This window comes from Takifugu flavidus, chromosome 2 (genome assembly GCF_003711565.1).
Source record: "Takifugu flavidus isolate HTHZ2018 chromosome 2, ASM371156v2, whole genome shotgun sequence".
Classification (NCBI taxonomy): Eukaryota; Metazoa; Chordata; class Actinopteri; order Tetraodontiformes; family Tetraodontidae; genus Takifugu; species Takifugu flavidus.
Window position 1 is genome coordinate 18,100,318 of NC_079521.1, and position 22,004 is coordinate 18,122,321.

At 46.8% G+C, this 22,004-nt stretch overlaps 4 protein-coding genes across 7 annotated transcripts; 2 read left to right on the forward strand and 2 right to left on the reverse strand.

Annotated features, from left to right (window-relative positions):
- Positions 1-214: 214 nt before the first annotated feature.
- gnao1b (guanine nucleotide binding protein (G protein), alpha activating activity polypeptide O, b) lies at positions 215-6,034 on the forward strand. Its single transcript, XM_057025742.1, has 8 exons — positions 215-638; positions 787-829; positions 2,815-2,956; positions 3,189-3,349; positions 3,424-3,552; positions 3,656-3,785; positions 4,119-4,272; positions 4,356-6,034. Exons 1-8 carry the CDS (start codon positions 521-523, stop codon positions 4,541-4,543), a joined length of 1,065 nt encoding a protein of 354 aa, XP_056881722.1. The 5' UTR covers positions 215-520; the 3' UTR covers positions 4,544-6,034.
- A 501-nt stretch (positions 6,035-6,535) lies between these two features.
- On the reverse strand, positions 6,536-12,086 carry cog4 (component of oligomeric golgi complex 4). Its single transcript, XM_057025735.1, has 19 exons — positions 11,912-12,086; positions 11,267-11,349; positions 11,074-11,188; positions 10,822-10,996; positions 10,517-10,710; positions 10,096-10,201; positions 9,867-10,024; positions 9,733-9,791; positions 9,482-9,606; positions 9,283-9,401; positions 8,780-8,946; positions 8,523-8,688; positions 8,315-8,377; positions 8,124-8,237; positions 7,937-8,029; positions 7,783-7,866; positions 7,600-7,701; positions 7,242-7,370; positions 6,536-6,975 (listed from the first exon to the last, which is right to left on the reverse strand). Exons 1-19 carry the CDS (start codon positions 12,041-12,043, stop codon positions 6,841-6,843), a joined length of 2,319 nt encoding a protein of 772 aa, XP_056881715.1. The 5' UTR covers positions 12,044-12,086; the 3' UTR covers positions 6,536-6,840.
- Positions 12,087-13,403: 1,317 nt separating this feature from the next.
- gfod2 (glucose-fructose oxidoreductase domain containing 2) lies at positions 13,404-19,865 on the reverse strand. 4 transcript variants are annotated; one of them, XM_057025741.1, is made up of 3 exons: positions 19,734-19,865; positions 16,425-16,795; positions 13,404-15,817 (listed from the first exon to the last, which is right to left on the reverse strand). In XM_057025741.1, exons 2-3 carry the CDS (start codon positions 16,675-16,677, stop codon positions 14,916-14,918), a joined length of 1,155 nt encoding a protein of 384 aa, XP_056881721.1. In that variant the 5' UTR covers positions 16,678-16,795; positions 19,734-19,865; the 3' UTR covers positions 13,404-14,915. The 4 variants fall into 4 exon arrangements, with proteins under 4 accessions (XP_056881721.1, XP_056881720.1, XP_056881719.1 ...); XM_057025740.1 differs by lacking the exon at positions 19,734-19,865 and adding an exon at positions 19,500-19,625; XM_057025739.1 differs by lacking the exon at positions 19,734-19,865 and adding an exon at positions 17,874-18,339.
- thap11 (THAP domain containing 11) lies at positions 18,554-20,524 on the forward strand. The gene has a single exon (XM_057025746.1). The coding sequence runs from the start codon at positions 19,284-19,286 to the stop codon at positions 20,115-20,117; it is 834 nt and encodes a 277-aa protein (XP_056881726.1). The 5' UTR covers positions 18,554-19,283; the 3' UTR covers positions 20,118-20,524.
- Positions 20,525-22,004: the final 1,480 nt, after the last annotated feature.

A 22,004-nucleotide genomic window follows, 5' to 3' on the forward strand; every position in this document is an offset into this window, starting at 1 on the left:
ACGGGCCTTTCATTTGAATAATCTTTCGATCGTGATTAAAGCCCGGTGGGTGTGACGTAAGCGAGAATATGTCTCGCGCGGCCAGCTCTTCCTCTCGCGCCCCTCCCGCCTGCCCTCTTGAAAGATCGCTCGCGCTGGCTGTCATCATCAGCAGCACCGCCCTGTAGAGAGAGAGAGAGAGAGAGAGAGAGAGAGGGAGGGAGAGAGAGGAGGGGGAGAGAGACAGAGAGCGATATAGAGAGAGACCCCCTCCCCACCTAACAACAACCCCAGCCCCGCAGGCTCGAGCACAGCGACCCCACCCCCCAGTCCCCTGCGAGAGGAGACGGAGCGAGAGGCGCAGCGCCACCGAGAAAAGAGCCTTTCTGGATCCCGGCTCCGTTCAGCCCCCCATCCGGGCCTAATGCTGTAGCAGACAGCGCCGGAGCAGAGCTCGAGCGAGAGACAACGCACTGATTGAGAGTCGGCGAGGGACAGGGCGGGCCGGAGACACGACGGGATTGTTCATTCGCTTGGAAACATGGGATGTACACTGAGCGCCGAGGAGCGCGCAGCTCTGGACCGGAGCAGGGCCATCGAGAAAAACCTGAAAGAGGACGGGATGGTGGCCGCCAAGGACGTCAAACTGCTTCTGCTCGGTAAGGGAGCGGGCGCGCTCGCCGCGGGGCTGCTGCGCCCCGGCGCGGCACGGTTCGGTTTGGTGATGGTGGGGCTGCATGGGGCGGAGGTGCTCTCCGTGGTACTGATTTCACTGTCGGCTCTGACTCTGCCCTGTCTCCTTCACAGGCGGCGGGGAGTCTGGGAAAAGCACAATCGTCAAACAGATGAAGTAAGTGCGGGCTTTTCCGGGCGCGTTCGCCCCCCCTTTTCGAGCTAGTCACCTTCGACACGGGTAAAAGTAAAAGGCCCGAGATTGCGCCTCCCCTGTCTTTGCTAAGACAAGCCGCCATGTTTCGAGGCCGTAGCCCCGGAGGAGTGCCGGGGACTCGAGCACCTCCCGCAGCCCGGCGGAGAGGCTGCGGGAGGCGCCGCCGCGTCTGCGGGTGCTGTTCACGGTCCGGGTGCTGAAATGTAGTTAACGAGCATTTTAATTGACTGTTGGGAGAATGCGACTGGGAATATCTGGGTGTTGTTCCTCTCTCTCTCCTTCGCTGCCGCTCGCTCCCTCTCCCTCTCCCTCTCCCTCTGGTGTGTGTACGGCTGTACGTGTGTGTGTGTGCGCACCCCCCCCCCCCGTGCGCGCGCGTGTGTTTTACAGTGAGCTCACTACCGCTCCATTAGCGAATACCTCTGCTTTTAATCTTAATGGCTTTAAGTGCCCGATATCGCCGGGAGTACTTTGCCTATAAAGCGGATTTTCGCAGAAATATGGCTCCTAAAACCGCATCTAAACCTCCTCCCGTCTAAGCTAAATCACTCTTTCATGATTTAAATCACTGTTGCTCTTTTGTAAACCCCTCTATGGTTATATTTCCAGACGTTTCTGCGTCCCCCGAGCCTTTTTTTTGGCGTTCTGAACCGTTTCCTCGCAGATTCGGTGGGTAGCGGTGTCTCCATCCTGCTCGGCGCATCCCAACCTGCAGTGCACTCACTGCATCCTCCCTCCCTCCCTCCTCCCTCTCCCCCTCCCTCCCTCCCTCCTCCTTTCCTCCATTCTCTGCTTCCTCTTCTTCCCTTCACCTCATTACCCTCCCCGTGGTCTCCGCTGGTCCATAATTCACTGCTCTGCCCGGAACGCAAGTCAGCAGGCAAAATAGTGTTTGCCACCACTTTTCAGGGTTTGTTTAGGCCGAAGGAGGCAACATCTGGACGGCTCTTTACTGCTCGCCGTCGGCCGTAAAGTTAAAACATCGGCGTGTGTCATTTTGCATCATTCCCACCTGCTGCTAAGGTTATTTTAACGTGACGAATCCACCGGCAGGTGTTTCATTGAGGCCCCACATCTGTATTTCTTATATAAGAGTGGGACAAGATGGGATGTTAAGCAGCGCTGTTTTGTTTGTCTCTGAGGAAGATGACGGAAAAATCCTGAGCAACATTAGCATCATCGCACTCAACGGTGTCATTTGATTCAGAATGTAGTGGTCAGCAAACGTTGTCACGGCGACATCAAAGGCTTTTATTTTTACATGTGGGAAGTTGTGAGGAGGATTTTTACGTGTTTTCCTAAAAAGATAAGGTGAATGTTTGAGAAAGTAATCTCCAGATGAAGCATCAGCTGACATGCAAAAAAGGGCAAAGGAAATTCCTATAATTATTATGAGGCTGATTGATTAATTAGTTGAATATTAAGCTGATTGGTGAAGGCTTCATCATCATTAATGTTCTGCATGGTGAGAAAATCTTACATTTTCATGTCTAAATCAGAATTGCCAGCCCTCAATAATTTGCATTTGACTTGTTATTTAAATTTTAAAATCTGGACCGAAGCATTTCTGAGTATCGATTCTCACCAAAGTCCGATTCCTGACCCCAGACAGACCAATAACGACGTGGATGTCAGGTCGGACACGGATGATTTAACGTTGGTCGGGTTATGAGCGGTTTAACTGTACAGGGAGGTGCGATTGGTCGCTGCTCTGACTGATTCCGCTCCTTCAGCTGTCATAAATTTTAAATGGCGTAGATATCACATTACTGGACAGCTCCAGATTCAGACAGAGTGATCAATTCCCCTCTAGATAGAGACGAGCCACGACTGGAGGGTAAGTGGCCAGGATCGTTCGCTGCATTATCAACCACAAATATGCCTTTTTTAAAAAAACGATTCTGCTCTTTCACACACGTCTCACTACTGTCTGTGTGGACGTGCAGGATTATTCACGAGGACGGTTTCTCTGGGGACGACGTGAAGCAGTATAAGCCGGTGGTGTACAGCAACACCATCCAGAGCTTGGCGGCCATCCTCCGAGCCATGGATTCGCTGGGCATCGAGTTCGGAGACAAGGATAGAAAAGCAAGTTTCAGATTTATTCTTCTTAGAATGTTTAGTCCCAAACGGGAGCGTCGCCGCGTCTCCCGCGGGCTGGACGCGGGACGACTGCGGAGTCTCAAAATAGTTTTTTTTTTTTGCTCAGAAATGATCTTTGTAAATGTTCAGTTGTGCTTGAGACGCTAGCCGTTGAATAAAACGCCGCACTACGGCGGTTCCCTCCTTTTCCCTGAGCTCCTGAAATGAATTTGTCCAGGCGGATGCCAAGCTGGTGTGTGACGTGGTCAGCCGCATGGAGGACACGGAGCCGTACTCCGCCGAGCTCCTCACCGCCATGAAGCGCTTGTGGGCCGATGCTGGAACTCAGGAATGTTTCAGCCGCGCCCGCGAGTACCAACTCAACGACTCCGCTAAATAGTGAGTGCGGAAAGCTGCGAGCCTTAAAAAGGAAAATCGAACTGGATGCTGACTGGAATTGTGCGTGTCCTCAGCTACCTGGACAGCCTAGACCGGATCGGGGCAGCGGACTACCAGCCCACGGAGCAGGACATCCTGAGGACCCGGGTGAAAACCACCGGCATCGTGGAAACCCACTTCACGTTCAAAAATCTCCACTTCAGGTAGCGCGCGGAGCCGCCGGCGACCTTTGCCGATTGCGTTTCATCGCAGATCGTTTTTCAGGAAACAGGAAGGCGTCCGTTGACTTTGAGCGCTTTTCCGCAGGCTGTTTGATGTGGGGGGACAAAGGTCAGAGAGGAAGAAGTGGATCCACTGCTTTGAAGATGTGACCGCCATTATCTTCTGTGTGGCTCTGAGTGGCTACGACCAGGTGCTCCACGAGGATGAAACTACTGTGAGTAGGACTGAGTTAAACCGCCGTCGTGGTCGCCGTTCTTGACCAGCTGTCACGTATCTGCTAAAGCTAATAAAAGGAACGCTTCGTGGAAGCGAGTTCTCGGATCTTTCTGCGCCGCCATTATGCTTTAGAACAAAGGAAACTATTCTCTGAAGAGAGAATGACCCCAGGGCCTGAAACTGCAGCTACAATTCATAACGAACTGTGAAATTTATTTTAACTTTGCTATATTTTGCTGTTTGTCCCGCGCATGTCAGGTAGCGGCCTGCACGAATAAACCCCTTTAGGTGTGAGACATGCAGCCTAATCGGGCACTTTTCCCTCCCGCAGAACCGCATGCACGAGTCCCTCATGCTCTTCGACTCTATCTGTAACAATAAGTTCTTCATCGACACCTCCATCATCCTCTTCCTCAACAAGAAGGATCTGTTTGCTGAGAAAATCAAGAAGTCGCCCCTGACGATTTGCTTTCCAGAATACACAGGTAAACCTCCCGAGCCGCGTCCCTCTGCAGGCGGGCGGCGTCCGCCCGTCGCTCACCTTCTGTCTCCCTCCCTTTGTCTCCAGGTGCTAATACTTACGACGATGCTACTGCGTACATTCAGGTCCAGTTTGAGAGTAAGAATCGTTCTCCCAACAAGGAGATCTACTGTCACCTGACCTGTGCCACAGACACAGGAAACATCCAGGTAGTGTTTGATGCCGTCACCGACATCATTATTGCAAATAACCTTAGAGGGTGTGGCTTATACTGAGGCCTGACGAAGCACAGAGGTTGTCGTGGAGAGTATGAGGTGTTGATAATAATTTTGATGATAAATTAAACACATAAATATGTAAGTCTACACGTCCAGATGGACCCAAAGAGCTGCCGTCAGACACCACACTGGGTTATCGCCATGATTTCTTCCCGTTTATTTTCATTTCAGTATACAGCCCCTGTTTTGTCCTATAAAAAAAATGTGTTTTTGAGCTGAATGTTTCATGTTGCATCGATGGCCGTCAACAGCTGGTTGGGTCAGAAACATTAGCGCCGGGGTCCCGTTCGACTGGAACCTGGCTCCGCAGAGCCCCGGAAACGCAACGTGAGGAATGTGCAATGTTGTTTGAAATTACACCGTGGAATATCGTCCCATGTCCTCTGTAACAGTTTTTTTTTTTCATGCGAGTCTTGAGGCATTCATATCTGCACTGAATATAGCCTATTGTGCTCCATTTGAAGAGCTGCTGTGTGTACGAAGGTGGAGACGACAAAGTTGTTGGGGAGGTGCCGAACTCGTGGCTCTAGGTCATGGTTGGTAAGGAGGCTATTTTAACTGTCAGGAGGGACAAAGATCCCCTCTCCTTCAGACCCACACATGACTGAACAGCCTGCAGGTCTGTTCCACTCTGTTTTCTCTTTTTCCTGTAAAACATAATGAAAGAGAAGCTTCTTCTCTCCAGAGTGGCTGCCTAATGCCACCGGCCTCCTGTAGTGTGAGGAATCAGCCAATTATATCTAAAAATGTCATATCGGTGCCAACCATTTGACAACAACTGATAGGGGATTAGGATCGGGAGAGATAGTACATATTATCAAGTAATATTTAATATATGGCTTTTTATTATCACTGAATGATTTATTTATTTGAGCCTCATGCCCTACACGCCTCCTCCTACCTCCTGAAATCCCGTGCCACATATTTATTTCCTGACATGAAAATCTTTTGGTGGGGGGGGGACTAATACCTGTCATTAGGTTCAGAGGGTTGAAAGCAGCCCTCCAATGACATTCTGTTCTCAGTGTGGTAATTTTATGTTTTGATGTGAATCTGTGTAGAAATAGAAGACAGCACAAGGAGAACAATTTCATTTGAGGCAGCCTCTATTTGGGGAGTTGAGGGTTTCCCAGCCCTCCCCTCCCCTGATCAATGAACAGGGAACCATTGCCCCTGTCTGTCAACGTTTCTCTTTTTCACAGAGAAAAAGTACAGCTCTCCATTTTCACCTGTGCACCCAAGAAACTCCATTTACCCATTCCTGTATACTCTTATCTACTGTATCACATCAGTTCCTATATCCTATCTATTTTCACCTTAAAAGCACCGTACTGTATATATATTATACCAGATTTTTTTTTTTTACTGTGAATGTTTTTTTGTGCTGCACCCTGACCTATTTGGTAGTTTATTAGTTGCTCATGTGGAATGTTTGTGCTGAGCCAATCGAATGTTGTGTTTACATTAAAGCCACACTTTTCCTAACTATTCCCGCATTGTCGTCCGCGTCTGATTGTCCCCAACGAAAGCCACAACCGCGACACACTGTCCTGCTTTAATCTGGCCAGAGAATTAAGGTTGGACCAGGAAATTAGGCTGAACATTATGAGAATGAACCACTTTTAATGCTTCATTACCTGCAGCAGCAGCAGCAGCTTTGCGTTCAGCGTCAGAGACGTGTATAAAAGATTGGGAACGGCGCCGGCCTGGCAGTGGGACAGCACTCCACGAAATGTGGCGGGTGGCGGGGATCAGCGCTGCTGCATGGTGCCTCTCCATTTATTAGGTTAAAAGTGTTCCATCATCACACACAAGGAGCTATTCATATATTGAATGACTAGGCTGGATCAGCTGTCTGACCTGCTTCTGTCAGTTTAATGGCTATGATGTTCATTACTGCTCCGACAGCCTCGCAGCTCCACTCCTCAGTGCCACCGTGTCCTCAATTCCCAGAGAGACTCACCGGTTAAAACATCAGAACTCCCAGAGTGAAATTCTTAGGATTTTAATTACAGTTTACACAGATTTCTTTACAACTCTCTTCCATATCTACAACCCCCCCCGTGAAGCCGTGACAGAGGCTGATGTTAGAGTCTCTGACTGTAACCAGCTGGCTGAGTCAGGAAAAACCTGCCTGAAATCTCCACAATCACCGCCCCACCACCACCACGAGAAATCCCTGAATATTTGCCCCAGCGCGGCTTGCATCCATTTAGAGAAATAAAGATTAAACCTGGATTGAGCAGAGCTCTTTAGTTCTTTAGTGCTGAACGTCCAGGCGGCGTGCTGTGAAGTTACAGCCGCAGCCTCTTGATGTCTTCACTTCTGAAGTCGATGCGAAGCGCCAGAACCTGACGCACCTCCGCTGGGGTCAGGCGCCACGTCAGCGGGCCAGAGTTTGGACCCCAGTAATCCAGAATTTCAGTTACCTGGAGGGGAAATAGGTGATAATTACTTTAAACCAATCAGACGTGTACAGTAAAACTACAAAAATAATCACCGAGGAGGAAATCTCCCAATTAATTATTCATCGGTTATTATGTTCACCGTGTCCCATTTTGAGAGGAGCTAATTTAATTTTGCTTTCCTTTTTTTTGGGACCTCTTAATGCTTCGAGTTAGACCTTTTTATGTGAATACATTCAAATGATATAATAAAAACAGGGTTTACATGAACATAGATTCCATTAAATTACCCTCTCCAGGTTGAGAATGGTGGCCATTTGTGTGAGGCGAGCAAACTTATCCCTGATGGTCCAGGTGGTCACAGTTGTAAGGTACGCCACAAGAGAGCGAAGCTCTTTGTCAAACTGCAGCCCTCCGAGCTGAGGAAAGACCAGAATCAGTGGACGAGCTCCAGATCCAGAACAGTTCCAAGGTAACACACCCAGCAGAAAGGAGGCTGCTGCCCGCCTGTGCTACAGCACTGCAGGCCTTTCTGTGGCCATTAATAAATCATTGCTTGATGATTTTTCACCAAGTATGTCAGTGACGTGATGTGAGGCGCGGCGTGTGGTGGTTGCTGCCCCCTACTGGCCAAGCCTGGTTCCTCACCCTGCTAAACGAGCATTTCAGAACCGTCTTCTCCATTTCCATCGATATTAAGCTGGTCATCAAGCTCGTCAGCGTGTCATAGATGACAGGAGACAGGGCCACCTGGCGAGGACCACAGACACAGGACATAGAATTCATAAAGGTATTTGAGGCAGCCGATAAACCGGCGCTGAGGAAACTTACCTTGAACTCTGCCATGAGCTGCTCCAGGTTGAGGATGAGCTGCTGCACCCAGGGGTCGTTAGCTTCATAATCATTAAACTCTTCCTGCGGAGTAGACAAGTGTTACAGCCGCGTGCTTCTCAAGTACCACTGGCTTCTGTTCTGAAATCATTACTTCTTCTATGTTGTGTGAAATTGAGAGGAAGCTGCTGATCCAGGGTTTGACCTGAGGCTTGATGGCCGTTGTGTTCAGTTCAGACAGGCCCTCCTGTGAAACAGCAGAAACTTAGCGACAGCCACGGCCGGTGGGTTTACAGTAACAACGTAAAAGGCAACACTGCTGCCGCGGCTGTGTTTGTGACCTGTAAGAGATCCTTGAACTTGGCAGACGTGTTGACAAGATCCGATAAACAGCTTTCGATCTTGGCTTGTTCACCAGCAGCAGAACCCTGAATGAACAGTTTGGAACAGTCGCTCTGCAGGAGTGGAAAAGAACACGTCTCTAAGCAAAGAGGCAAACAGTCAAAACGAGGGACCAAGAAGGAAAACCGACCTCCAGGTTCCTCTTCAGAGTTGTGATATTCTCACTGCACGCCTCCACGTTATTCAGGGTCACCTGACAGAGGACGAAAACGACAAAAACCCCTTTTTTAAAAGACATTTTCTCCCGTTCAAACAATTAAAACGATACGTTTTTGATGGGATGACTGTCTGCTGCATTCTGACAGGAGCCAGAGGTGTTCGAAGTGCACGTGAAGTACCAGAAAGGCAGCCTTGGCGTTCTCAGTGCTCTCGATGCCCAGAGTGTTGAACTTGCCCTGCTGCAAGCTGCTCTGCATCAAACTGACGGCGCTGCTCACGCCACGCTGGATGTCCTGGAGGGTCGTAGCCGGGAAGCCCTGCCGCAGCTTATTATACAGCACCTCTCTGGCGGGCGAAGAGACAAGCAGCGTGCACGCAAGCGTGAGTCACGACGGTGCGTTTGCTGTCGCCGGGACGAACGAGTCGACGCGAGCACCTGAAGTCGGACTCCAGCGCCGAGTTAGCGTGATTGATCATGGCGCAGAGGCAGTCGGTGTTGGCGCTGGACAGAGCTCTGCCGATGCACTTCTTCACGATGTAGAAACAGTCGTCCACCATGCTGGAGGTCAGCTGACCCTTTTCGAAGGTGTCCATGGCAACAGCCTGAAGCAGAAAATCAGGTTAAACATCATTTCTTACTCACTGAATGTTGAAAACAGTACAAATTCCAAAATAATGGACATTCTATACATGAATAATCCTTAGACAGTAAAATTGCTTATTATTCTACGCAGAAATGTCTTATTTGAAAATAAGATTTTTAGAAGACTAGTTCTAGTCTTGCAGCAGCTTTTGACAGTAAATAAAATTTGTGGATCAATCTTTATACTGGAATAACATGAAATGAGCATTTTTTTGTCATTTTACTAAAAAATTACAATTCGATGAATAACACTTGGATCAGGACAAAAAGCCATTTTAGTAAGATGAAAAACAAACCTTGTTGACAGATTCTCTCATGTAGTATTCTTCCATAGGAATGTAGTAACCAATCAGCTCCTGAATTTTCCTGCTCAGTAAACAGTGTTTTAGCAGCTTTTCTACATTCTGTTGATGCTCTGTTTAGAAAAGCAGGAAAAGGTCAAAGGGTCAGCTCAAGCAGGTCACACAATCACGAACGGAGTGAAGCGCCACCCACCCTGCGTGATGCTCTGAACATCCCCGACTTCAAAGTCTGACAGGATGCGGCGCCGTAAGAAGCGCATGTAGAGCTCCGCCCTAGCGTTCATCAGGGTCACTTCTGTCAGTACTGGGTCCAGCTCCCTGTCCACGAGAAAGACAAGTAGGCAAACACAGACAGGGAGGACACACACACACACACACACACACACACACACACACACACACACACACACACACACACACACACACACACACACACACACATACCGAGGCTCCATCTTCTCTGCTGGCATGCTCCTCATCATGCTGCTCTGGACAATCTGAAACTACAGGACAGATTCAAGTTCTCCGGGTGTGCAGGGATGCAGCAGACGCAGCCGTGCCGTGCACGCCGTGCACACCTTGTTGTGGTAACCTCTCTGCTGGATGAACTTGTCCACTATTTTATTTGCTTGCTGGTCACATTCCTGCTGCAGGTGAGTGATGAGCGTGTACAGGTGGCCGGGGCCGTAATACGTCTCTACTATAGGCTGATGGGTCTCAATCACACGAGCAATCCCTGCGGACACAAAGCAAGAGTTTGTGAAGACCACTCCAGACCAGAATAGACCACAGCAGAGCGTCTCTCGCCTTCCAGCAGCAGCGTCAGAGTGTCTGCAAACACAAGCGGCGCTCTCTTCTCTCCCAGATCTCCTCCTGTCGCCAGATGCAGGTTCTCCTCAGCTTTAGAGGCAATCTGATGAAACAGAGACGGCCCGATACGTTAGTCCTCACAATCTAAGCTTTTCTCTGTCATAAAACCTGAGGCGCTAAAACAGGATGATTTCTGAAACAAGTGACCTGTGACATGACAATCATTAGCATTATATTAGCATTTACAAGCTACACATATTACCCATAGTTTCTCACTAAAAGAAATAACAGTCTTCCCCATTGTGGGGAAAAAAACAATAATATGGACAACAATAATACATGTAACCACAGTCAGGGATTAGAATTGATGTAACACAATCCTCAAAGGTTTGAAATCCATTAAAACCAAACTACTGACCTGAGTGCAGAGATATTGACCAAAGCGAGCCAGACCCTGCTGGTGGAGGCCCAGCAGAGGAAAGATCTTGAAAAACCGTTCCACTTGTGCCAGGTCAACCGCTGCTACAGCTTCATCCAACTTCTCGGCAACGATGACCCTCAGCTTCTGCTCTGCTTCCTGAAGCATCAGCAGACTGGCGTCCACGCTGCTGCCTGCGGAGACACAATAATAAAGACAACGTCGCAGGCCGTATATATAGATTTAATCTGTTTTGGAGGCGATAGTGGTGGGACTCTTGTTCTGTTAAAGCAAAGGCTTCTTACTTTCCTCTCCCTGCCTGCTGAGTTCAATGACAGACTGATCCAGAGACAGGTATCGGTGGATGTGGGCGGCGGCCTGCTCGTAGTCCTCGTTGCGTAATGCCGTCTGCACCCCATCGGTGCAGAATTTAAGATTGAGGATGTCGTCAGCTCGCTCGATGACATTATACAGCCTTGTCTGCAGAGAAACAAACGACATATCAGCACCCTGTGCAAGTGATTGAGCTGTTGCTTTAAAAAGGTTAGAGTTGTTACCTTTGCCAGGTCTAATTGCCTGACTTTGCAGCTGACGTTTTCAGCCAGGCTGCAGGTAAAGGTGATCATGCCCGACAGCTGACTGGCATCTCCTCCAATCAACTGAAGGCTGGGTCTGCAGGCAGAGTCAAGAACAGCCTGTAAGCTCACATACACGATGGTTTTGAGAGGACAAAATGTGTCCAGGCTGTACCCCATCCTCTGCAGTGCCAGCATCTTCGTGTGAATGCCCCCCTCCTGCCCAACCAGTCGGTCCAGCTCTGCTTCCACCTCTTTCTGTATTTGGGGAAAACAAAATAGGACAATGAATTTATCTCAAAGCTGGAAGAAGTAATAATGCACATCCTACATTAAATTAAATTACCTAGAATATTAGAAATACAAAAGAAATTCATGATTTTACATTTTAAGTCTTTATAAAACCCAACAGAGAACTGGAAACCTTCTGGTAACAGTTTACCTTTCGTAACTCAATACACTCATAATAAATACAAACCAGAAGGCATTTATTTTTGCTCGAAAAAGTAACTTCCATTGTTTATAAGGACAGAATCCAAACATTGTCTTTCACCTGATCGAGTGAATAACATCAAGTGCTCCCTCTGTTTATTACAAGTAAAATACTGTAAAATGCACCCGACAAACTTACACTAAGGGAAGTCACTTTTGCTGCATAAACTCTAAACCCACCAGAAGCTCCAGGCCGACTTTAAAAGACCTGTTTTCCACATCTTGTAGTTAAAACTCCCAACTGTTTGGCTCAGTAGCCTCCCGGAAGTTTAGCTTGGTAACGTGTTCAAGCTCAGACAAACGCGCCGTTTACTATCTAAACACGAACCTCCTGCACGCAGAGCTGCTGATAAACCTTCTCCAGGTCTTCCAACTCCGTCAGGGATGAAATGTTCTCCATGCTGACAGAAGATGGAGCAGAATCGCATCTCTGGGCTCCCAGGGAGGCGCTGTCAGCCATCTTCCGACACGGACAGCACACAGCTGCCAACGTCACAAATCCGGGAGCCTTATTTTTCTCAGAGTTTGGACTGTCAGGCAGGGCCTTAGACTATTGGTACCGCTTCAAAACTCGGAACTTTTACAAAGAAAGACACGGTTTATATTTTGCTCAAGTGAACTGGCTCAACTCTACTCTCAGTGGTATGTAAATAGTAGCTCACGCATGTTTTAATCATTTATCACGGGGAAGCCGACTGTCGCGGCACAGCCTGACAGCACAACAGAAGGTATTAGCAACTCTTGCACGCATGCGCAGTTTGAATGCCGTTACACGTCGAGTGATAATGTAACATGTGTAAAAATGTATTCAAATAAATTTTGATGTAAATAATTTGCCAACCGTTATTAGAAAAATACATCTTTTAAAAAAAATCTTTTAAAATACGCATCTGCATAAAACAACGAGCGAGTATCTTGTATTAAGCTGCTAGGTGTTAGAACTTACAAAAACCCCATCAAAACCTGATTAAAAAGGTTGGATTTAGTGTAATTTTCAACGATATGTCAAGACTTTGGGTTCTCTCAAGATCAAAACGTTAAATTGCGATGTGATTTCTTTTCGATTTTTAAATCTATTTCCTAGAAAGGTGGCTGTATAATGGATGACCTCCTTATGCTTCAGTGGGCCTCTGTTTGAAAACTATTTCACCTCTAAAAGGAACCAGGCCAGCGCATTCAGAAAATAACATTGACTTAGCTGTACATGACTGCACCTGAAAAAGAATCCTATTCAGTTGGTACTGGCATCGTGTGTAGACCTTTGAATTGACCAATGGACAATATAAAAGGCAAATTACAGTTGCTCTAAGAGTTCAATTTGGACTAAATTAATCGTAAAGTGCTGCGTGTTCTTCCTCCTCGCAACAGGGGAAACACTTTGTAATCCAAAAGTTAAATTTAACTGTATCTCAAAACATACCATGATCACATTGTAATTGACATTGGAGGAATCGGAGCTTTTCTCTCAACAACCTTCATCAGCATTATGAAGGATGTTGGATTTCTTTAGGATTAATGGTGTCGAAAGTTTAAATTGCAAAACAAATTCCCAGCTTGGGAACCGGTCCAGCAAATTAAATTAAAACAATTGTTGCGGCGTCATCCTCATGGGTGGAAATGGTTCCATGGAGACATGGAAACTCTGGAGACAACAAAGGAAACATGAACCAACATGTTGGATCAAGCAGGTAAAAATATCCTAAAACTGTTCCAGGTGATGTAAAAAAACAGAAAAGGAAACAAGCATGTAAAATAAACATCACATGCAACCGGCAGGCGTGTAACACCTTGTTTTAACAGAATGGCAGACAAACACTGAATAGAGAAAATGGTATTTATTAAAGGAAATCTCTGTTGGGAATGAGAACAGAGCATTATTCCCAAATGAAATTAAAACACCACCAGATCTAAACACTTTAAATATTACACCTTTAAACGGATATCCACAGGAGGAACACTGAACACAAACAATAGGAAACTTTTTCCACACAGACATAAATAAATACAAAAAAAAAAAAAAGTCTTCCTTATACAAATGTTAGATTCATTCTTGCAGTGAGCTGGCTGGTTTAGACGTTACACTGAGTAGTAAAACAGGTAGCATTCGATACATTTTCAGTGCAAATAAAATAGAAAACAGTGGTCTGCAGTGGACTTTGTCATAACATGATGGTTGGTATGTGTGTGTGTGTGTGTGTGTGTGTGTGTGTGTGTGTGTGGAGAGGCCTTTCATATCAAACCAGAACACTGATTCTTGTCCAGGATGCTCAGCGGGCCTGAGGTGCAGGCGGTGACTGTAACACATGTAAACTCTGAGCAAACACACTTTACATTCTGTCACATATAGTCACATTCAAGGCTCAAGTCAAAGTGAATCAGTCACGTCTGAACTCTGACCTCGACCACTAATACAGCTCAGAAAACATGCTGCATCAGCGTAGCCCCGCTATGGATGCAAACGTAAACAAGTCCCATCTAATAATCTGTGTAAAACCTGGCCTGTCTGCTGTAGCACCTTCACCCCATGTCTAATTTAATGCAACAATGCCCCTAAAATCAGTTATTTGAGCATCAAACTTGTGCAAAAGAAAAAAACAAAACAAACCCCAAACAAGGTGGTTTTTAGTAAATAGACCTGCATCCTGGAGGTGGTTATTAAAGTCATTTAAACTTGGTATCTTTAAAATGGCCAAATGGTCTTAAGTTGCAAAGATAGGGGCTGGAATCAGCCTCAACAGATAATGGAACCGGGGTATTTGGGCATTTAGAAAGGGAGATGCCCCTTCTACCATCGTGATAGCTTATTTTGCACCGGCCTATCAAAAATTAGGAACTGGCTGAACTCTGCACAGCAGAATAAGGTGCTGCTTGTGCTGATATAATAATAAATATACAGTAAACGCGTGCAGCACTCTGGAGACTCCGCTGTTGTTGCCGCTGGTCTCCGAGCGACCGGCCGGAGCCAAAAAAACAATTTGTGACTTGACGGAGCGTGAAGCACTAATCTGTTTGCTAAAAGCTGAAAACGGTGTCGTTGCTGCACAGATATTAAACACGATAACGTCTAAAGGAAGAGATATCCGCTGTCGGGAAAGCTCAGGACAGGACTGGTTCATGAATAAAAACAAACCCACCCACCAGCTGCTTAAAACGGTAAATTATTTTCTAAGAAGCGCTTTAAAAAGTTACGGCTGAAGGAAGTGTGAGGGTTCAAACAGCTTTGTTCCATGTCTCCAGATATTAAACAGAAAAAGTAGTCTTTGTCATGTAAACGGACTGAACACAGGAGACAAGGACCCAGTTTCTCAGACAGGTGCAGCCGTTGTGCCGCTTCAGTTCTTATTTCTCTGCAGAGCTTCACACAGGTTGTGGTTTGGATCTGGCTCCTGACTCATAACCTCCACACACTCCCACTCGCCGCTGCCGCTCGACCGTTTCACCGCCTCCACCACCGTCTGCACGTACAGACCGTCCTCGAACGTGGGCGCCAAGGCGACGGGTCCCCGCGCCCACGACCTGCGCTCCTCGTGAGCCTGGAACGACTGCCTCAACGCCTTCACCATGGAGCTCAAACCCTGCAGGTAAGGCAGGGGCATGTCTTTTGACTCTGGCCCCGCCCACCCGCCGCCACCTGACAGCAGCTCCTCACTTTTGCTGCCGTTGCGTTGACCGTAAAGTTCCGTCCCCCTGGCGACCAGTCTCCCAGAAGAGCCGACTATCATGACTTCATGCACGAATGATCCGGGCATGTTGAAGTTCAACATTACAGTGCAACACACGCCAGATGAGGACGAGCTGGAGCCGCCCATCAACATCTGGAAGAAACAAAAGTCATCGCTGGTGATGCGGCGGATTCCTCGGATCAAACCTTTTTGTTGGACGAAGGTCCGCAGTAAGCCGTGAACCCGAGAGGCTCGCGCACCGGTGAGGAAGCTGAGGAGGTCGATGATGGCGGAGCCGACCGTGTGCAGACCTCCTCCCCCCATCAGCTCTTCACACGTCCAACCGTACGAATGATCCAGGAGGCTCGGGCCGTAGACGCGCACGTCACAGACCTGCATCTCGCCAATGTAGCCATCGGCCAGCAGCTTGTGCATCGCAACAAAGGCCGGAAGGAAGCGCAGGGTATTACCCATCATGCTCAGCAGCTGGGGGTAGTAGCGGGCCGCTGTGACCATTTTAAAAGAATCGACCGCAGTCGCAGCCTTCTCACACACCACATTTTTACCTATACCTGTGGGGACGGAAGAGTAATTTGGTAAACTCACAGCAACAGATAACATGCGTCTATTCTCCAGCTCTTTCGTAGTTTCTACAGAGTTTATGACTTTATGACAAGAGCAGAGAAATCACGTTGAAACTATCACAGTACAAAATGAATAAAAAGAACATATTCATGATCTAGCTTTTAGGTGTTTGTATTAGTATGTACCTCTTCATAATATTTTCAACATTTCAAGGTGTGTGTGTGTTTATATGTAACATTTTGTAGTTTGAGGATATCCTGTTGGTTTCCTATCAAAATGCTTGTTTTTTAATCTATAAACCAGAGGGTTTAAAGTCTCCTTCATGCCTGATAACGCAGAGGATGGGCCTAGTTTGCATGGACGTTAATAATCAGTTGCTCTTTGTCCGTACTGATAAGGATAAGTCCTCTGTGGGGACTCACTCAGGAAATTTCAACTAAAACAGGAAGCTGAGGCCAGAGCTCAGGAATGCCATCAGATACAGCGAGTCACTGTTATAGATCAACCCCCTTGATGTGGATGTGGGATAATCACCTGTTTTGTGTTACTAAATGACTGGAGAGACGTCAAAGACGTGCGTGCGGCTCAACTTACCCAGTGCTTTCACAGCAATCTGCCTCGTCATCGATGGTGGAATATAAATGCACACAAGGTCAACGTCTGGGTGAAGGAGGACGTCGTCCGATCGGCTTGTGTGAAATGGGATACTGAGCTCTTCTGCCAGGCAGCGTGCTTCATCTTCGCTTTGACCCCAGAGAGCATGAACCTCAAAGCCTTCCGCCTTTAACATGGGGACCAGCACTCGAGCTGTGCTCCCTGTGCCAAAAACACCAACTCCCGGCAACATGGCAGCGCCGCCCACAGCAACTTTATGTGCGAACCATGATCAGCTTGACAAAGATTCCAGCAAACGGGTCGGTGTGTCTGACATGGCTTTGGCTGCGTCTGTAAATCACCTACAGTCCCTGTAAAAACCCAAAATAAAAGAACATTTAATGAAGTTGAATGGACAGGTTCATATATTTTATTATAAGTCAGTGTTTTAGTCATTATGCTATTTTCATAGGCAATCAAAAAGAAACTTAATCCAGCTCTGTGCAATATCCACCGAGCAAAACCGTCCCATGGAGGTCCAAACATGTTTTTCTTATCAGCAGGTTCTGACAGTCGCTCGCATTGTGTGCGGCTACATAGTGAACATGCCATTCCCGAGCTGTCCCACACCCATTACCAATCCACACCGTCTCTACCTCAGTCCAATCGCTCAGGTGCACGACGAGCACACGTTTGGCACCGAGGTAGTTATATTTAGTGATTTGATCAATTTGGCTTTGTGGCACGTGTCACAACACAAAGAGGGTGGTGGGAGCACCTGGTCGCATCTATTTATTTCTGGAAAATAAAAAACAATGACCACTGTGTCAGACTTTAGGTACCGGGGCTTAAAGAGGAATCATGAAAACATTATTTCCTTTTACCACATTTCAAACCATGACAGACGTGAGCGTTACGGGCTGAATATGGTGTCTCGTTCCTAGGAAGCCCGACCGGAAACGCCAAACCTCCACGCCTGCCGTAGTCTGTGAAAGCTTCCTCATCAAACTACAGGACTTCAGATCAAACTACACAAAACGTACACATGTGGCGGAACCTGCATCACACTTGTCTTTATCAAACACATTGCAAAGTAGCTTTTGAAGTAATAAAAAAAGTAAAGCTAAGCTCTTCAACATTGTCGTATAGATTTTAGCTATATATATATTTTAAAAAACGATATGGTGACAGAAGGTACCCACAGATTCATTAGAGACAAGTGTGAAATAAAAGCTATTAAGTCAAATAAACTCCTGAAGTGCCTGGGCTACCTTAGATAAGCCAAATCAGCTAACGCATCTAGCTAGCAGACAGCCACATTACAAAGGGAAATGGCTCCGGACAGAAGCAGGTACATCGCGTCATTTCTATTTAAAGTCTATCTTTTGAGAAGGGTTATTCGAACACTTACAAGTACAACTCAAAAGAGTGGAAATACCAATTACCTACTGTTTCCCAGGACAACATCGACAGCGATTATGCGCTCAGCCGGGCGCTGGCCAGTTGCTAATGGTAACTTGTGCGGCAACGACAGAGGAGGAGCGCCAGAGATGCTAAAGAGACGGTTCAATGGTAGTTACAATAGTACGATATAGTATTTAGAAAGCGTCTTACATCAACTCATTCATGCGCTATCGTCTTTAAACGAAGACTCATCGCGACGCTGCGGAAGCGCTACAAATTTTTGATTTTTAGATTTTTGCCACAATTAAACAAGTGCTGCGTTTCTTATTCGTTTCGTTTCGCGGTGGGTCGTAACCGTCTTTTGGGTTGCATGGCGCCACCTGGTGTACTGGAAGTGGTGTTGCTATATAAAAAGTCCGATAAATAAATTAGCGATTTAACGATACGGAGCATGAAAAATGTATGTAAACTTGGTAAGCGAAGGGTGGCTCTAGATTTCTTTGTTATGTCATGTTTGTTGGTGTGGTGCACTCAGAATTCTGTTTTATTTTTTCCAGTAAACTAACTAAACATGTTTGTCTAACAGATATCATTAAGGGAATTAAGACATTACGGATCATGTGATTATTCTGATGTTGAATGTTCTTTGGAAAAAGCTATAGGTCAAAAATAATAGTTTCATTTACTGACAGAATTGCTTCACTCACATAGTTTTCCCACCATAGATTTTACTTTTAGTTTAATAAAAACACTATGCTTACATTCATTGTTTGGATTAAGGGAAAAATCAATCAACTATGTCCTTTGAATTGATGTCCACGATCCATAATGAATTCAAATAGATTCCTATTAACAGAAATGTTAGTAGTAATTGTATGCCTTTTGCATGCTAATAGCAACCATCATTATTGTGACCTGTTAAATGTAACGACATTTATACATATTCCAAAAGGCAATCAAAATTATTTTCTAAGAACTCAAGAGCAAGATGTTTTATGCCCGTAACTGTACTATAAATACCAAGTTTATTTTTATCAGCTGAGCTCAGCATTGTAGTACTGAATGCTGACCAGCAGGTGGCAGAGCTCGACGCATCTTTGACAGGAAGCGCAAGGAATTATGGGAATTCTAGTTCTAAGTGGCGGGCGTTTGGCCTGATAACATAGTGCAGAACAAAACAAGAGATCTACTACAGAATCTCACAAACATCCATGCAGAATTCATCATTAATACGCGATCTGCGTGCCTTCATCCGGTAAGACTCAAGCGGATTCATTCAATGAACGAAGAAACGCGACTCGCTTTGGGTGGAAAAACAAACAGGAAGTTGATAGCGTTGTGGGACGTGTAGTTCCGCTGCAGGCCATTGCGCTTTCAAACAACGCATACAAAAAGAAACAACAAAATAATCGGGAGTAAAAGCAAAGCGCGTTTTCGGTCGGCACTGAAGCAAACATGCCCGGCTTCACCTGTTGTGTGCCCGGCTGTTACAACAACTCGCATCGTGACCGGGACCTGCGCTTCTACACATTTCCCAAAGACACCACGCTGAGGGAACAGTGGCTCAGGAACATCTCCCGGGCCGGGGTCAGCGGCTGCTTCAGCACCTTCGAACCCACCACAGGTCACCGGGTCTGCAGCGTGCACTTCGCTGGCGGGAGAAAGACTTACAGTGTTCGGGTACCGTCGCTCTTCCCTCTGCGGGGGGTGAACGAGCGCAGGAACCGGCGCGGCAGAGGCAGGAAAGCCTCTGCAGCGGCTCCTGCCCCCGCCGCCGCCGCGACCCCCGGTATTGTTGTCAACACCATACTGGGCAATACGGCAGAAGGAGCCGAGGGCAATGCCGGCGGAGAGGCCAGCGACGACACCATCACCGTGGTCCAGATAGGTCAGAACGGGGAGTACCTGGGCATTGCGAAGTTGCCCACTCAGTCCGAGGGCACTTGTTACGCTGCGCCGATCGAAAACGCCGAAGAGCTGATTAACGACGACTCCTCGGGGGAAGCGGGCTCCATCGCCAACCCGGCGGCCGTGCAGTACGTGAGCGTGACCAGCAGCCCGCTGGACCACTCCTACTCTCTGACCACCGGCACCACATCCGCGGAGCTGCTGCGGAAGCTGAACGAGCAGCGGGACATCATCGCCCTGATGGAGGTGAAGATGAAAGAGATGAAAGCGACCATCCGTCAGCTGCGGGTCACCGAGGCCAAGCTGCAGGAGGAGCTGCGGGAGCGGGACCGGCTGCTCTACGGGAACCCCGCGGCGTTCACCGTCCGCAAGAAAATCTAGAGGCCCGTTATAGAATAAACTCTAACGTGTTCGACGCGTGTGACGACAGCAGACCCCTGTTTTGAGAATCCGGGAGCTCTGGCAGCTTTGAAGAGCAGAACAGATTTTTCGTAGTTCGGATTCTGTAGTTTGTATTGTAGTTTGATTGCAACAAACGCGTAGCAGCACACAGCACCGCGGACAGTCCCAGGCTTACAGACTGTATTCCTTCATTCAGTTCTCAGTTTTACAGACTGGTAGCAGACAAACTGTCCCAAAAGGAGCCCCCCCCCCCCCTTAAATACTCTTTGGCAGCATTTTGCGTGCTGGATATGATGTAAATTGCCAAGAAGGTGATTTGTTTTTAACTGTTAAAGAGAGAACACCGTTTTTGGCACCATTGCTGAAATAAAACTTTACAAAGTTTATCCATGTTCCCGTTAAAAGTGCTTCATGTATTTGGAGGGTTTCACCTTCACCTCGCTCTGATCCATATTCAGGTGTGTAATGGGCCGGTGATGGGCGACCTCTCTATTGGAAACCCTGATTGGACCTGGGTTCCGCTCAGACCGGGGTTCCGCTCTCCCTGGTGTCATAGAATAGGGACATTTAATATTTAGTAAGTGCAGTCCTATGCAGAGCGCCATCATTTGGAGAGCAAGAGCATTTGGACAAACCGGTGAATTTAAAAGCGGCCTGAACCTCTCAGATGAAAATGATCTACGGACTCAAAATAAATGATCACCTGCAGGATCACGTGCAAGGATCGAGTTCTGGAGTCCAAAATAAGGTGTCTGGTGCTATGAGTAAACTCGCCTGGATAAAAACGAAGCGACCCTCAGTTTGAGGGTGGTTCCCGACCAACCACGGAAATGATCTTTTAGGTTTTGTTTAGATTGATGAAGGATTTCCACTGATTCGTTTAGGAAAGGGAACCTGCAGTGATGGTCATCAGCATTGAGCAACACGTCTTTGGTCCTCCCTCGCAGTCGAGAATCAAGAGATGTTCATCAGGATTGATCTTAATAAGTGTTTTCCGTGTTTGGTAAATCCATCCCTTCTCTTATAGCAACAAAAGCGTGTTTACAGTAGAAGAGGGGTTTTTGCCTACACGGTGCAGTTGCATCACCAGCCGCTAGGTGGCAGTAGTGTGAAAGGCTGAGTAGATGCTTAAAGGACGATTTAATTTAACTGTTGGCAGTTTGATTATACATTTAACAGTTCTATTAAAATACTGTCAGATTCGTTGATTTAGTGCTTCAAGGCATTTCAGATGTGTAAATGAGATCACCTATTGTGGTGATTTTACCTGCAAGAGAATCCCATGAATGGATAGAGCAGCGAGGAGAGAGGAAGAGGTAAAGCGAACAGATCTTAATCTCATCTGGATTTATTTTTTTCCCAACAGTGTTGCATAATGCATTAATCCAGAGCCAGCATTCAAAATAGCTGCATCCTGTCCTCAGTTTTATACAGCTATTTCAATTATTACCACAACACAAGCGCACAATAGCTTTTCCTCTCTCATTGTCTCCTTGTTAGACAGTAGTTATGTAATCTGAATAAAGTGCAACAACGTCAGCAAAGTGATTTACTAATATGTATTTTATTGTTTTCATCTTTCCTTTAAAATGGAAAAATGCTTTTCAGTAGTTTGTGCATACTAATTAGAAAAGGAAATTGCCAAAGAGGAAATAGGACTAAACATCAAAAAGCACAATTAAGAGACATATGCTCATCTACGCTGCCTGTAGTGAATTAAATTATTGTTTTAAAGTAATTGGGCAGTGATTTAGGTTAATGGCATCACAGTTCTAAGCAGAAAAACACTTCCAGCGACGGCGACACTGAACTCTTCCTTCTGTTGTTATCACACTTGTCATCACGCTCACTCAACACTGTTAAATA

Excerpts from the sequence above, each read along its gene's own strand:
- gnao1b (XM_057025742.1), top strand. The coding sequence starts at position 521 with ATGGGATGTACACTGAGCGCCGAGGAGCGCGCAGCTCTGGACCGGAGC. Across the intron at positions 639-786 it reads CGTCAAACTGCTTCTGCTCG|GCGGCGGGGAGTCTGGGAAA; the intron begins GTAAGGGAGCGG and ends TCTCCTTCACAG. Across the intron at positions 2,957-3,188 it reads TCGGAGACAAGGATAGAAAA|GCGGATGCCAAGCTGGTGTG; the intron begins GCAAGTTTCAGA and ends GAATTTGTCCAG.
- cog4 (XM_057025735.1), bottom strand. The coding sequence starts at position 12,043 with ATGGCTGACAGCGCCTCCCTGGGAGCCCAGAGATGCGATTCTGCTCCA. Across the intron at positions 10,997-11,073 it reads GGCAATTAGACCTGGCAAAG|ACAAGGCTGTATAATGTCAT; the intron begins GTAACAACTCTA and ends GTTTCTCTGCAG. Across the intron at positions 8,238-8,314 it reads CTCTGAAGAGGAACCTGGAG|AGCGACTGTTCCAAACTGTT; the intron begins GTCGGTTTTCCT and ends CCACTCCTGCAG.
- gfod2 (XM_057025741.1), bottom strand. The coding sequence starts at position 16,677 with ATGTTGCCGGGAGTTGGTGTTTTTGGCACAGGGAGCACAGCTCGAGTG. Across the intron at positions 15,818-16,424 it reads GATTGCTGTGAAAGCACTGG|GTATAGGTAAAAATGTGGTG; the intron begins GTAAGTTGAGCC and ends CCGTCCCCACAG.
- thap11 (XM_057025746.1), top strand. The coding sequence starts at position 19,284 with ATGCCCGGCTTCACCTGTTGTGTGCCCGGCTGTTACAACAACTCGCAT.